This window comes from Macaca fascicularis, chromosome 11 (genome assembly GCF_037993035.2).
Source record: "Macaca fascicularis isolate 582-1 chromosome 11, T2T-MFA8v1.1".
NCBI classification, from domain to species: Eukaryota; Metazoa; Chordata; class Mammalia; order Primates; family Cercopithecidae; genus Macaca; species Macaca fascicularis.
The window spans coordinates 138,220,293-138,234,653 of record NC_088385.1 but is presented as its reverse complement, the minus strand read 5'-3'; the positions used below and the strand labels follow the sequence as shown (position 1 = coordinate 138,234,653).

Below are 14,361 nucleotides of genomic sequence, written 5' to 3'. Positions count from 1 at the left end.
CAGGTGAGGAGCATGTGTTGAGAGATTAACCGAGGTGGGTGAAGCGAAGGCCTAGGAGGATGGGCACAGGGGCAAGGTGTCCCGACAGATGGGGTAGAGGGAGACAATACCAGGGAACTGTGGAAGTCACTGGTGCCACCTATTTCCAGATGCCCCACATGTGGGCACAGGGGAGGTCCGCATTCCTGCCCCTCAGGGTTCTTGAGGCCATGGGGCTGGCTCTGGGCACTGAGTTGTGTACAGAAGTGACACGTGTCTTATGGGCTGAGCACATGATTTCCAGTGCAGTGTCCTCTCTGACCCCTTCCCTTGCACAGCATCCAGCAATGGCTCGAGGCGGTGCCTACTCCATCTGCCTGGGCTCTTCACTGTCCACCACCGTGGACATGTCGCGTGCACAGGAAAATGATGTTTGTTCTTTAAAACCAAGGAGGGATGGAAGCTGTTTGTTATCGCAGCCTTGCCAGCCTGCCCTGACTGATCCCCCTCCTGTGATCGTGGCATTATGCAATCTCCCTGGAATGAAAATGCAGCTTCAGAGAAAGGGGGGGCCTGGAACGAAGATTAAGTTTTGTCCCCAGAGGAATAGGAGCTCACAAAAGAAACTAAGTTGCAATAAAGAAAAATAAAACGAGCTACATTCCCTTCACCTCTGAGTTTGCAATCAGAGTTTCTTGTCTGCTTCAGTGATGTGTAAATTCTCCAATGCTTGTCACTCTGCTCTCCTGGCTTCCTTGTGGGCTCCTTGAGGACAGAGGATCTGTCCCTCCCTTCAGAGTTCCTAGCACAAGTCTAGTAGTCAACAACACCTTAAGGTAAGGTGTGGATTTGATGCCCCCACCACCCCACCTCAGCTTCAGAACAGTCTCTAGGTTTCCAAAAAATAATATTGCTCAAAAACTAGAGTAAGGGCAGGGTGAAATCTGCAGGAAGAAGCCGCTCTCCCAGGGGCTCCCCCCGCCATGCTCTGGGTGGGCCTCCAGCTCCTTAATTAAAAACTGAAGGTCGAGAGAGCCCAACTGCCTGCAGACCCCCCGACTTCAGCTTGTAGCCAGCTCCAATCCATTTGGAATGAAAGACACAGTTCTCGGGCTCCTGATGAAATTAATTAAGGGAAAGCTGACAGGGAGATAGATGGAGGTTGCAGGACTCACAGAAACAGCCAGCGCTCCATTTGCAGAGAACTGTGTCAGGGACTGCAAGCTCAGTCTCCTACTGGGGCCGCCTTGGTATCAGAAAACACACAGTTCCAGCCACTGTTGTCAAGGAGGAATATAAACTCAGGGCATTAGATCTCCTCATTTTTCAAAAGAACTTTGTAATCTTGTGTAAAATCCCTCAATCTTAAAATACTGGCAAATATTTCATTTTTTCCCTTTAGTATTGTGCAGATCAAATAAAACATCCTTCCAGGCTGTATTGGTTTAGATCCTCTGTCTGTCACACATGCACCCCAACCCTATCCCATCGGCGACATAGACAGCCCCACTACAGAGATTCCTCTCACTCTGGCAACAAATCCTACAGACACTTTTCGTTCACCCCAGCTGTCTTTTCTGTGGCTTATGGAGAGTGTGTGTGTGCACGCACACATGCACATATGCCTCTAAATTACATGACTGTATCCATAAAGAAACTATAATAAACTATAGATGGTTGGCCGTAAATCATCCTCTAAATCCTCCCTGATGAGGTCAGATATCATCGGAAGGAGCAGCTCTCCTCTCTGGAGCATCACAGAGGCCTGAAGAAGCAGGTCACACGTGACCTGGAGGGAGGGCAGAGGACACTGACCTCAGGACCAGTGTGTGCAAAAGCATCCTCGTGATGATACAGCGTGAGCAGCGAGACAGGACAGAGGACATCCGTGTGACTGGGGGAGCTCCCTGCATGACCAGCAGCAGTCTGGAGGTGGCTGCCCAAGTGGCCTCTTCAGTCTCCCCAGGGAGCCACGAGGGGAGCATAATTTATCTCCACTTAGTCCTCAAATAAATTACATTTGCCAACTCAAAGCACAAAGTAAGCCTGTTTACCTGCTACTTGCATAATGAAGACTGTGAAAATTAAATGTATTCGAAACAAGCAGCAGGTCCCTCATGTCTGGTCAATGTTCCACAACAACTGTGAGAATGCTGAGTGTCAACGCACAGCCCGACCCAGAGCCTCCAGTGCCCACTGGGACTCCTTGGGATGGGCAAGGGCAAAGCTCAGCAAGGAAGCCCCGTCACTGGGGAGCGGACTCCCAGAATGACAGCACGAACTGCTCAGCAGACCCCTCCCCAGAATGACAGCACAAGCTGCTCAGCAGACCCCTCCCCAGAATGACAGCACGAGCTGCTCAGCGGACCCCTCCCCAGAGACAGCTATCGCTGAAAAAAAAGTTTTAAAAAACATAATCATTTAAAGTCTCTGCACATTTCCCTAAGGGTATAGAGCAAATTAACAAAAATTGGCTCAAGAAAATCTACTAAATCTTGTTAAGAAGACTGAGTCTGTGGCACTTCAGCCAAAACCTGCTTCCCTGCCCAGCTCGGTGTGACAGAGGCTCTGCTCCAAGTAGGTGTGGGCAAGAAGACGGGGCTCTACTCCCTCTAGCTCCCAGTCCAGGGCTGTGGTATCTCTCCAGGCTGGGGGAGGTGGGGAGGGCTGCCCGCATTTCTCATTCCCCCAAACTTTGTGTTCTAGAAGCTCCAGTCCAGGTAAAAGCAGCTGAAAGGTTGGGACTCCCTTCCTCCTCCAACTCATAGTGCACAGGGTCTGTCCAGGTGTGGCAGGCTCGGAACCCTGGGGCCTCACTGCCCTCATCTCTGCTGACTCATGGGGCAGAGGTTCTACACTGCGAGACAAGCTCGGAAGATCTGAAGCTATTCCCCCACCCAGTGCCCTGCGTGAGAGGCAGACATGTCACTCCACAAAAAGTGGGCCACTGTCCTTGCCTGCAGCTCCAGAGCAGAACCTCAGGAATTCTTCCCAGGAAAAGAAGCTACCCATTAGGTTAGAGAACTCCAAAGTGCTCCCCATGGGAACCGATTTGAAACAGAGTGGAGAAGTTCAAGCCTAAGCTGGTCTGGGGAAGAACGGAGCCTTTGCAGCAGGGAATGAAGAGGAAGCTGGTGGCTCCATGACAGCACCAAGATAACCGTGTTCCGGCTGGTTTACGGGAGCGAGCCAGGGAAGAAACAGCTAAGAAGAGTCTTCCTGGGGTCAGAACAAACCTCAGAGACTGGCCTCAAAAATACCCCCACAAAGGGGCCTGGAGTTAATTAGATCAAGCTGTAAAGCAGCATGTGCCCCAAGCTATTGTTGGAAACAACAGAGACATAGTCTGGCAATTAGTGGAACCTAGCAGATGGTGTTACACAAACATAAGTAGAGAGCTGGAGAGGGAGGCCATGGAAAGAGACAGCGTGCCCTGCTAAAACCGCTGTCATCCCAGGGTGACTGCACATGCCTGAGGCTGCCCTCTGGGGAGTGACCTCAGAGGACTCACACCATCACACCACAAGGGAAAAAGACCTTGCTAAATAGTCCAGCCAAGTTACTAAACAAATCAATAAGCAAGCAGGGAGAAGCCAGGGAAGGAGGGAATCTGTATCAAGGGTGGCTACAATGTATCATCTAAGATGACAAGTCTTCAACAAAAAACTATGAGATATACAAAGAAACCAGAAAGTGTGACACATACACAGGGAAAAATCTAGGCAACAGAAACTGCCTGTGAGAAGGCTCAGTTGTCATATTTATCAAAAAAAAAAAAGAAAAAAAGACTTCAAAGCAATCATTATAAATATGTTCAAAGAACTAAATGAAACTATCGTTGAAAAAGTAAAGGACTGCATAACGACCCTGTCTCATCAAACACAGAATAGCAATAAAGAGATCACAATTCTAAAAAAAGAACCAAATGAAAATTCTGGAGTTGAAAATATAATAACTGAAATGTTAAAACTCCACTAGAGGGTTCCAAAATAGATCCAAACTGACAGAAGAGTCAGTGAACTTGAAGAGAGATAAAGAAAGATTATGCAATTTGAAGAACAAAGAAAAAAAAGAACGAAGAAAAATCAAGAGTCTCCGAGAAATGTGGAACACCATTAAGCACACCAACCTATTCATAATGGGAATATTAGAAAGAGAGGAGAGAGACAAAGGAACATAAAATATATTTCAATAAATAATGCTGAAATGTTCCCAGATTTGATGAAGATAATTAATCTAAGAAGCTCAAAAAACACCAAAACGTGGGCCAGGCATGGTGGCTCACGCCTGTAATCCCAGCCCTTTGGGAGGCTGAAGTGGGCAGACTGCTTGTGCCCAAAAGTTCAGGACCAGCCTGGACAACATGGAGAAACTCTGTCTCTACAAAAACACAAAAATTAGCCAGGCATGGTGACATGTAACTGTGGTCCCAGCTACTCAAGAGGGTGAGGTGGAAGCATCGCTTGAGGCTGGGAGGCAGAGGCTGCAGTGAGCCGAGATGGTGCCACTGCACTCCAGCCTGGGTGACTGAAACCCTGTCACAAAAAGAAAAAAAAAAAGGTAAACACAATGAGATATACACCCAGTCACATCAGAGTTAAAGTGCTGAAAGACAAATACGAAGAGAAAGTCTTGACAGAATCAACAGAAGAACAATTCTTCAAATACAAGGGGCCCCAGTGAGATGGAGCCTTGACTTATTATGAGAGACAGCAGAGCCAGAAGGCAGTGAGATGACGTAATCAAAGAACGAAAGGCAGAAAAGAATCTTATATCTGGAAAAACTACTTTTTAAAAATGAAGATGAAATAAAGGCATTTCCAGATAAACAACAACTAAATCTGTTGCTAGCAGACATGCCTTACAAGAAATAACAAAGAAAGTTCTCCAGGCTGAAAGCAAATGACCCCAAAAAGTAATCTTAACACACACAGAAACATATATACACATAGCAAGCAACACCACCAGATGGAAACTCAAATTCACAGGAAAAAAATACAGAGAACCAGAAATAGGAAATAAGAAGGTTAATATAACTCTATAAATATGTACTTGCTCTCCTTTTATCCCGGCTTCTTTAAAAGATACAAGATTAAAGCAATAGTTATAAAAATGTATTATTGAATTGTGCCTTATACAGATGTAATATGTATAACAATAATCACAGAACACAAGGAAGAGAGAATATGCCTATATAAAAATAATGTTTATATCTTGTGATTTAGTATAAATTTGGAATAGATTCTAATATGCTAAGATGTATATAGTAAGCATTAGGTCAATCGCTAGGAAAATAACCAAAGAAAGTGAAAAAATCATTAAGAGAATTAAAGTGTTACACTAGGAAATATTCACTTAATTCAAAAGAAAGAAGTAAAGGAAGAATAAACAAAACAGACAGTAAGCACATAGAAAACCAAGAGAAAAATTGTTGATGTGAATTCACCATATATATCATAACATTACATGTGAAAGGATTAAATGACCCAGCCAAAAGGCAGAAATTGACAGACAATTTTTAAAAATCCAATTGTACTCTGTTTACAGGAGATATGCCTTAGGTTCAAAGATACAAATAAGTAGAAAGTAAAAGGATGGAAAATATATATACTCTGCAAACAGCAACTGCAAGAAAGCTGGAGTGGCTCTACTAATCATATGGGACAAACAGACTTTAAAACAAAACAAAAGGAGATGAAGAGACGTTTTATCAATGTAAAAGGGTTGATTCATCAGAAAGATGTAAGTATAAACATACGTGTACCTAAAAACAGAACCCCAAGCGACAGGAAACAGCATCAACAAATTGAAGGGAGAAATAGACAACACAACAAATGGTGACTTCAATACTTCAGTAATGGACAGAACAACTAGAAAAAAGATCAGTGAGGAAACAGAAGACTTGAACAACACTATAAACCAACTTAGGCCTAACAGGTATCTGGAGACTGCTCCATCCAACAGGAGAATACACATTCTTCTCAAGGGCATATGGACCACTTTCCAGGACAGATACTTACTAAGACATAAAACAAACCTTAATACAGTTAAAAGGACTGAAATCATACAAAATATGCTGTCTTTCCACAATGAAATAAAATCAGACATCAATAATAGAAAAAAGTGAGAAACTCATGAATATGTGCAAATAATCAATGGGTCAAATAAAAATTAAATAAATTTGAAAATATTTTGAGATGAATTTAAAATGAAGGCACAAATGAAACATACAGGATGCAGTTAAAGCAGTGGGAAGAAGGAAATATATCACTATACATGCCTATATTAAAAAAGAAAATCTCAACTCAGTAACCTCCAATTTCACTTCGACACACTGGAAAACAAGAAGAAACTAAAGCTAAAATAAGCAGAAGGAAGGAAAGAATGAAGATTAAAGCAGAAATTAAAGAAACAGATAATAGAAAAACAAAAAAGAAAATCAAACTAAAAGTTGGTTCTTTGAAAAGATCACCAAAATTGATAAATCACGTCAGGAAGGTTGGAAACGTTTCCAAGTGATGTGGAATTTTTGCCTTTGATTAGCCAGTGGATTCTCCTTCCTAGCTGGGTCTCTAGGCGGCACCAAGAAGCATAATATGAAGATGAAAGCACATCTGACTTTCCCTATCCCATCCTATCAAACCCCATTTCCACCTCCCCCCACCCCCACCTGCCCCTTCTGTCCCCACTTCCACCTGTCTCATCCTGTCCTGCCTACCCCATCCCCACCTATCTCTTCCTCTCCCTCCTGCCCTGCCATCCCACCTGCCCTGCCCCACCTACCCCATCCCATCCCATAGTAGTAACGGTGCTTGCTGTCCTCCGACCCAAAGACCTTGATCACCATGCTGTAGAGGTGCAGCCCCTCCACCAGCATCCATGCGAAGGCACTCAGGAAGAAGTAGTGTAGGAGCACGGCCATCACCCGGCAGGGGGTCTAGGATTTAACCAGAGATGGGAGGTGAGACAGCCCAGGGTGGGCCCTGGATGTGGCTATGGTCCCAGCCTCCCAGTATCCGTGGCCTGGGGGTCTTTTGGTCATGTGACCACATTTCTTCCCAGGGTATCTTCCTGTTGCTCAAGCCCAGGGATTTGGGTGCAGCACGTGAGGCGTGGCTAGCCAATCACAGTACCATGTTGTCCCCAGGGATGGTGATTGTTTCAGGAGAGGGCACAGGACTCAGGCCCAACCAATCAGCAAAACTATCCATTCCTTGCAACAGGATTGGCTCAGGGATAGGCACATGACTCACCTGGTCCAATCAGGGTGGATACTGGGGCTAAGGCAGGGACTATGGAAGAGTTTCCCTCCCAGGTGAGGACTGGAGCAGGGAACTTTGGAAGCCACGTGGCTCCCAGAGAGGTGTGGAGCCTGCCGCCTGCCATGTGGCTGAACCCTAGATGCTGAGACTTCTAGTTCTAACTAAATTGACTGCAGCTTCCAAGTTGTAGTTAGAACTGAAAGGGGCTCAGGCAACCAAGCTGCTCCACAGGCTTCCCCTCAATAGGGCTCAGGGACAGACAGGTAGGGCCTTGGGAACCTCTCCATTCCTCCCCTGTAGCCTGGAGGCCCCAGGTGCCCAGGATGGAGAGAGACAGGCCCTGAACTGTGCAGCTTCAGATCCTCCTGGGGCTCCACCCCTCTGCTCCCTGTGAGTCCAGGTGCTGGGAAGAGCCAGGGCTTGTCCCTTAGCTCTAGATAAAAGTCCAGGGAACCAGAGCCCAGGAAGGAACACAAACCAAGGACCCCAGGACAACCCAGCTCTGCTGGTGCTCCAAGTTGTGTCCTTCAGATGTGCCCAAGTCAGTTAGTTCTCAGAGAAGGAATGTATGAGCCACTAAATGTGTTTCTTGTCATCATGATCTGTTATATATAGATAAAAAATAAGACACACCTATTATTTTTGTTGGCTCAGCGACCCCTGGCCCTGTGTCTTCCAGGACCAGCTACCCCTTTCCCTTGGGGAGCAGCCCCTCCCCACCCGAGAGGCTCGGGTGGGATCAACCACTACAATCATCCTCTCCCATCTGGCACAAAGGTTTACCCTGTAGGCACACCCCTCAAACAGGACCAATCGGAGCCCTTCCCTGGGATTCAGACACAGGTCTCTGGGAGAGCGGGACCAATCGGAGCCCTTCCCTGGGATTCAGACACAGGTCTCTGGGAGAGCGGGACCAATCGGAGCCCTTCCCTGGGATTTAGACACAGGTCTCTGGGAGAGCAGGACCAATCAGGGCCCTTCCCTAGGATTCAGAGACAGGTCTCTGGGAGAGGGGGACCAATCAGAGCCCTTCCCTGGGATTCAGAGACAGGTCTCTGGGAGAGGGGGACCAATCAGAGCCCTTCCCTGGGATTCAGACATAGGGTTCTGGAGGAAAGATGCTCTCCCAGTCCCCTAGGGCCACCAGCTGGGATTATAGACACCTGGAGCTGCTGCAGACCTGCCTCCCCTCCTGCTGCCAGCACACAGTGGGACCTCGCTCCCCAGCGTGGACTTGGACAGGCAGCGTCAGCATCACCTGAATGATTGATAGAAATACAGTATTCTGGGCCACACCCACAGCTCCTGAACCAAAATCTGCACTGTAAGGAATCCTCGCGTGATGGTTCACACCGGAGCCTGAGAAGCATCCAGCAGGAGAGCTTGAGGCCATTGCACACCCTGTCCATTTCACGGTGCATCCAGGAACTTCGCGGATGCTCCCGAGTCCAAGGGGGAGTGCCCGTGAGGGAGGTGCCTGCTGCCACAGGAAGGCGGGTCTGTCCATAGGCAGCAGCCCCAGGACATGCATGGGGACAAAGGGCTCCGCTGGGCAGTGAGGAGGAGAGGCTCTGCTGATCCGCTAGGCATGGGGTAAAGCGTTCATCTTCTGTTGGCCAATCCTGATTGCACCCTAAGACCACGGGCTTATCCTGCTGGGTTCCTAAGAGCTTCTGCCAGAGCCAGCTCCCTTTTTCCTCCCACACATGGAGCAGGCAGCCCTCTGTTTTTCTCTTCCATCAACTGGTTTACAGGCCTACGTCACTGCGCTGCTGGGTCACTTCAGAGTCTCAGCTCTTTGACTTCTGTGAGGTCTAAGACTTCCTAGGGCCCCAGAGAACTCCCAACTCCATGCAAAGAGCAGGGAAAGGTGGCATCTAGGTCTGCAGGTCTGCTTCACTGAGCAGAGGTGGCACAACTGTTTGCTGTCAAGCACCTGATGAAGCGCACAGCCTGCAGCTGACAAGAGTCCTGGTCTACCCACACCAGGCCGTCAGCTTGGCCAAGGCCTGTAAGCCCTGTGCCCCAATTCCTTTATCTGTAGGCTGGGAGGATGACAGGTGCTTAGAGGGTGAGATGGCTTTGCAGATGCAAGCCCTTGACACCGTGCCTTGCGCGTAGCTGATGCTAGGCAGTGTGAGTGGGTGGCGGCAGCAGCAGCTTTACCGGAGGCTGGCGTGCAGCAGAGGAACCAGCTCGTGCGCGTCACGGTCTCTGCTTCCCCCGAAAAACCACAGCCCTGGTTGTCTGGTGAGATAGGGTCTGAAATTTGAGTGGAAAAAGCTAGCAGGAGAAGGTGCCACCCAGTGACATCCGAGGAGGCTGGGGAAGGACAGCGCAGGAACAAGGACCTGCGCCCACTCACCGTGCCCGGCTCAAGGTGGAAGCTAATGAGCAGCAGGACCTGGGCCACCAGCACAGCGAAGGACAGGTTGGCATGGATGTGGTAGCGCTGGTTCCGGATGGTGCTCACGGAGCTGAGGACAGAAGCAGGGTGTGAGGCCCGGGCCCTGTGCCAACCCAGACCCCCAGGCTCAGCTCCATGGCCCACAGAGTCCCTGTATCCATTTCTCCAAGAGCAGCCAGAAGGGCTGCTGTCACTCCCTGCTGTGGACCCTCAATGGCTCCCTATTGCTCTTGGATCTGATCCCAGCTCCTTGCATGCCCACCCAGCCCTACACAGTCTGACCCTGGGCCGTGGCTCTGCCCTGACTCAGTTCTTTTCTCTCCCAACTCATGTTCCTGCTTCTCAAAGTCCCAGCTTATTCCAGCTTTGCATAGCTGTTCCCATGCGGTAAACCCTCTCCCCGGTCCCTGCATGGCGGCCCGAATGTCCCCCTCAGCATCAGCTTCCTGACCACTGCTGGGACCCAGCTGCACCCCCCCCCCTGCCCTGCTGCCTCGTGGCGTGATCACCGTGAAGATGTTTGTTCTCGCTTTTGTTTACTTGGTTATTGTCCAGCCCCCATTCAAGCATGTTCTCATCTCTCTTGGGTCCAGTCAGGCCCTCAGAGCCGACCACACGCCTGTGCTGAGGAACGTGGGAGCCAGAATGAATGTCTGAACTGAGGGGAGCTGAGGTGTCCCCAGGCCCATGGCCATCTCCTTTTGCCTGGCTTGGGTTCCACCAGAATTCCTGTGCCTGGGCTGGGGGCCTTTCCAGAGTTTTCTAGCTTAGCTAAGCCTGGTGCTCTTACCTCCACAGCCCCTCCCCTCTCCCGTCTCATCCATCTTGAGATCTGAGGTGCAGGCAGGGGCTGAGGGGCTGTTGGGTGGATTAGAAAAGGGGACTCACGACAGCACGGCGAAGGTGACCAGCGTGGCCACCAGGCAGAGCACGGAGAGGGAGCAGCCCACATAGCTGATAGACGACAGCGCCACCTGGTGTCCACGTGCAAGCTGCGGGGAGCAGAGCAGAGGCGTCAGCAGCTGGCCCAGCCACCTCATCGGAGCCTGAAGCTGCAGAGGGCCCAGGCAGGTGCACAGCTGGTCCCGTGTGAGCGTGGTGCTGACCACCAAGCCCTGCCTCCCAGCCCAAATGTCTGTTGCTGCCACCTACAGAGGCTGATGCTGGGGTTGCAGCCCTGGTTCTGTGCGTGCATGTCCAGTGCCCCGAGGTACCCTACAGATCACTCAGGCTCCCTCAGCCACAGTCTGCAGACTGCGGCTGATGGGCTTGGCCAGGAGCTGAGTGTCCTGTCTACACTGCAATACACAGGGCTGCAGACGAAGAGTCAGCCCCGGAGCCAGACCTCCTGGGTTCAAGTCCCAGCTGGGCCATGTCCTGGCTGACAATCTGGGACATGTGACACTCAGCTGTGAAATGAAAATAACGCCCGCTCTCCACCCTCAGTGGCCGCAAGGACTCCATGAATTTACAAACACAAAGTGCTGCAGCAGCTAGGGAAGAGCCGGTTACCGCCCTGGCCCGAGGCCGCGACCCTCCCAGCGCCCGCACAATGGCTGCCGCCTGCACACTGTGGGCCTCAGGAAAGCTCTCTAAATGGACACGGTGGTGATCTCCAGCACCCGTGTCTGGAGGGTCCCAACACCTTGAGGGAATGAGGCAGAGCAAAACACACCTGGGGATGAAGCGGCTGCAGAGCCACAAAGGATCGAACCAAAGCCGCAGTTCACCAACTGCACAATGCAGACGGCGCTCCCTCGGTTCCCAAGTCAGGGCCTCAAGCTCAGACACGTGTGACCCTGGGCTCCAGGAGGCTCCGGGCTCCTAAGCCACAGGCCTGGAAGGGCAGCCTCCCAGCTGCTCACGTGCAGGAGGGCGCCACGTGCTTCCTCCTGTGGTCCGTGGCTCTTGTCAGAGACCCAGCTGAAGCCTGAAGCCTGCATCACGCTGTCCCCATCGGGCACAGAGACCCCAGTCCCCAGACCCGTGTCCCCCATCCTCTGAGACCCCTGCTTCCAGCTTCCTCCCATGGCATGGGCGTAGGGGGAGTCTAAATGCCTTCTCCCCGATCACCAGGACAAAGGAACAAAAGGAGGCCACTCTGAGTGCATAAGGAGCTGTTGGCAATGACAGAGGAGACACCGCAGGCCCAGGGGACCCCAGCTCAAGGTGAGGCAGGCAGTGTCCTGGACCTCAGGGAGCAACCTGGGGCCAGGGGGCCATGGGAAGCCCGAACGCTCAGTGAGCACCGCCTTCAACTGTGACTGACAGGGAGTGGGCTCACGCCCGAGGGGCTGCAGACGTGCTAGATTCCTGGATGCGTGGGGCTGGGGTAGCGGCAACCTGGACCCTGCAGCCTGGGCCTCCCCTTTTAGCAGGAGCTCACTTTCACCCTGCAGGCCCTGGTATCCTCTCTGGGGTCCAGTGCTTGCGGGAGACAGGGCCTTGGCTGGGCCCCTATCAGGAGTGAAGCAACTGTTGCCATGACACCAGCAGCATTTCCCCTGGAGGGGCTCTTTTGTGCTCTCGGGCTCAGGGACAAGGCAGAGAGGCTGAGGGCTGGGCGGAGCCACCTGTGCCGAACGCCAGCTCAGGCCTCAGCAGGCAAGGACCTGGGCACAAGTTCCGATTTCCCTGGGACTGGACTTCCCTCTCCATGGACATCGTGGTTATAATGGGAAAGGTGGGCACTGCGTGGCCAGGACCAGGGAAACGGAAGAATCCCCCTTCCAGGTTCATGACGCCCCAGGGAGAGAAGAGGGGCAGTCACAGGGGAGACCATCAGTGTCCCTGAGGGTGAGAGGGGACTCTGAAGAAACGGGGCCCCCTGTCCCCTCAGGAGAATGGCTGCGATTTCTTGTTCTTGTCTCTGGTTATTGCAGAATCATCCAGTTAGGGGTGGGAGAGCCCCACTATTCCTTCTCCCATGGATAAACCTTTTTCCTTCAACTCCTGAGCCTGGCCTCCCATATTTGAGAGGACCTTCAGGCTGCGGACCTCTGCCTCCTGGGAATCACAGCCACGCCCGTGGGCTTCCCTGCAGCAGGTACCACGATGTTCCCTGGGTGTGCGCCTCCATCTCAGCCTCCCCTGACCCTTGTGGGCTCTCCTGCACTGGGCTGGAGGAACTCAAGGTGGAGACTTTGGTGAACTCACACCGACTCTGCCCAGAGCCCACTCCCTATCCCTGCCTGGCAACAGCCAGTGCACCTGGGACGCTGTGGGTGAACAGGGGCCTCCCGGAGGCCCGAGGCTGCCCAGTGCTGCCCATCTCTGCTCCACTAGGTGGGAGCTGAGGTCACAGGTGCCTTCTGCCGGCAGAAGGGGCCTTGTGGGAGGGGAAGGCACTCCTCAGTCACCTGCCGAGTATGTTTGGCAAAACGAGTTCCTCAATAGGCGACACTGCCAGTGCCTTCCCACCACAGCATTCTCGGCAATGGAAACAAACATCTCCATCTGCAGATGGACGGGCCAAGAGCTACTCCCATTAATCGCATAGCCGCAGTGGGTGAAGGGAACTAAATTTCTTTTTTTTTTTTTTTTTTTTTTTTTTGAGATGGAGTCTCACGCTGTTGCCCAGGCTGGAGTGCAGTGGCGCGATCTCGGCTCACTGCAAGCTCCGCCTCCCGGGTTCCCGCCATTCTCCTGCCTCAGCCTCCTGAGTAGCTGGGACTACAGGCGCCCGCCACCGCGCCCGGCTAATTTTTTTTTGTATTTTTAGTAGAGACGGGGTTTCACTGTGGTCTCGATCTCCTGACCTTGTGATCCGCCCGCCTCGGCCTCCCAAAGTGCTGGGATTACAGGCTTGAGCCACCGCGCCCGGCCGGGAACTAAATTTCTAGGCCACATTCCCCACACTCCGTGTGTGACACTCCAGTTTCTGCATGACATTGTTAGCAAATCCCATGAAATGATGTTTCTGGTTTCAGATAGGTTTGGAAAACACTCCATTCTCTGCACCCCTTAGAAGACTTTTTGGATGAATATAAAGCCACTTAAGAGTTCTGAGGATTCTGCAGGTAAAAAACAAAAACAAAAACAAAAAAACACCTGTTTAGCTATGTTTAACTTGGCATTTCTTAAACTCTTTGGAGGAGGAAGGGAAAAGACCCAGTGACAAAAACAGAGATGTGGTTTAAGAAGTGCTGTTTTAGAGGAAGTGAGATTTTGCAGAAATTAAGAATAAAACCAAATAAACTAAGAATAAAACCAAACACAGGACACACTGACATTGTACTGGATATGCAATCTTTCTTTGCTGTCTCCTAAGGCAACAGAAAAGTCTTGTCCCTCACACTGATCTCTGCCTAGAGATGGAAGGAAGGGTCAGTTACAAAAGTTTTGGGCCTCAACAGAGGAAGTGGTTCTTGGAAACGAACATCCACCTCTGCAGCAGTCACCAAACTGAATTCAGTTAAAAACCAATGGAGGACACGCGCAGTGGCTCATGCCTGTAATCCCAGCACTTTGGGAGGCCGAGGCAGGCAGATCACCTGAGGTGAGGAGTTTGAAACCAGCCTGGCCAACATAGTGAAACCCTGTCTCTACTAAAAATACAAAAATTAGCCGGATGTGGTGGCCCACACCTGTAATCCCAGCTATTCAGGAGGCGGAGGCAGGAGAATCACTTGAACCCAAGAGGTGAAGGTTGCAGTGAGCCGAAATCATGCCACTGCACTCCAGTCTGGGCAACACAGCCAGACTCCATCTCAA

General features: G+C 50.9%; 1 protein-coding gene across 4 annotated transcripts in view; it reads right to left on the bottom strand.

Annotated features, from left to right (window-relative positions):
- ADGRD1 (adhesion G protein-coupled receptor D1) overlaps positions 1-14,361 on the bottom strand; it is a 186,567-nt gene that overhangs the window by 25,412 nt on the left and 146,794 nt on the right. For all 4 annotated transcript variants that reach the window (XR_012420854.1, XM_015431835.4, XM_065525075.2 and 1 more), the window contains 3 exons: positions 10,537-10,640; positions 9,607-9,718; positions 6,763-6,916 (listed from right to left, as the gene is read on the bottom strand). Coding sequence is in view for 3 of the 4 variants with exons in the window: in XM_015431835.4 (XP_015287321.3) it covers positions 6,763-6,916; positions 9,607-9,718; positions 10,537-10,640 (370 nt within the window). In the remaining variant the exon portion in view is untranslated. The remainder of the gene's footprint in view (positions 1-6,762; positions 6,917-9,606; positions 9,719-10,536; positions 10,641-14,361) is intronic.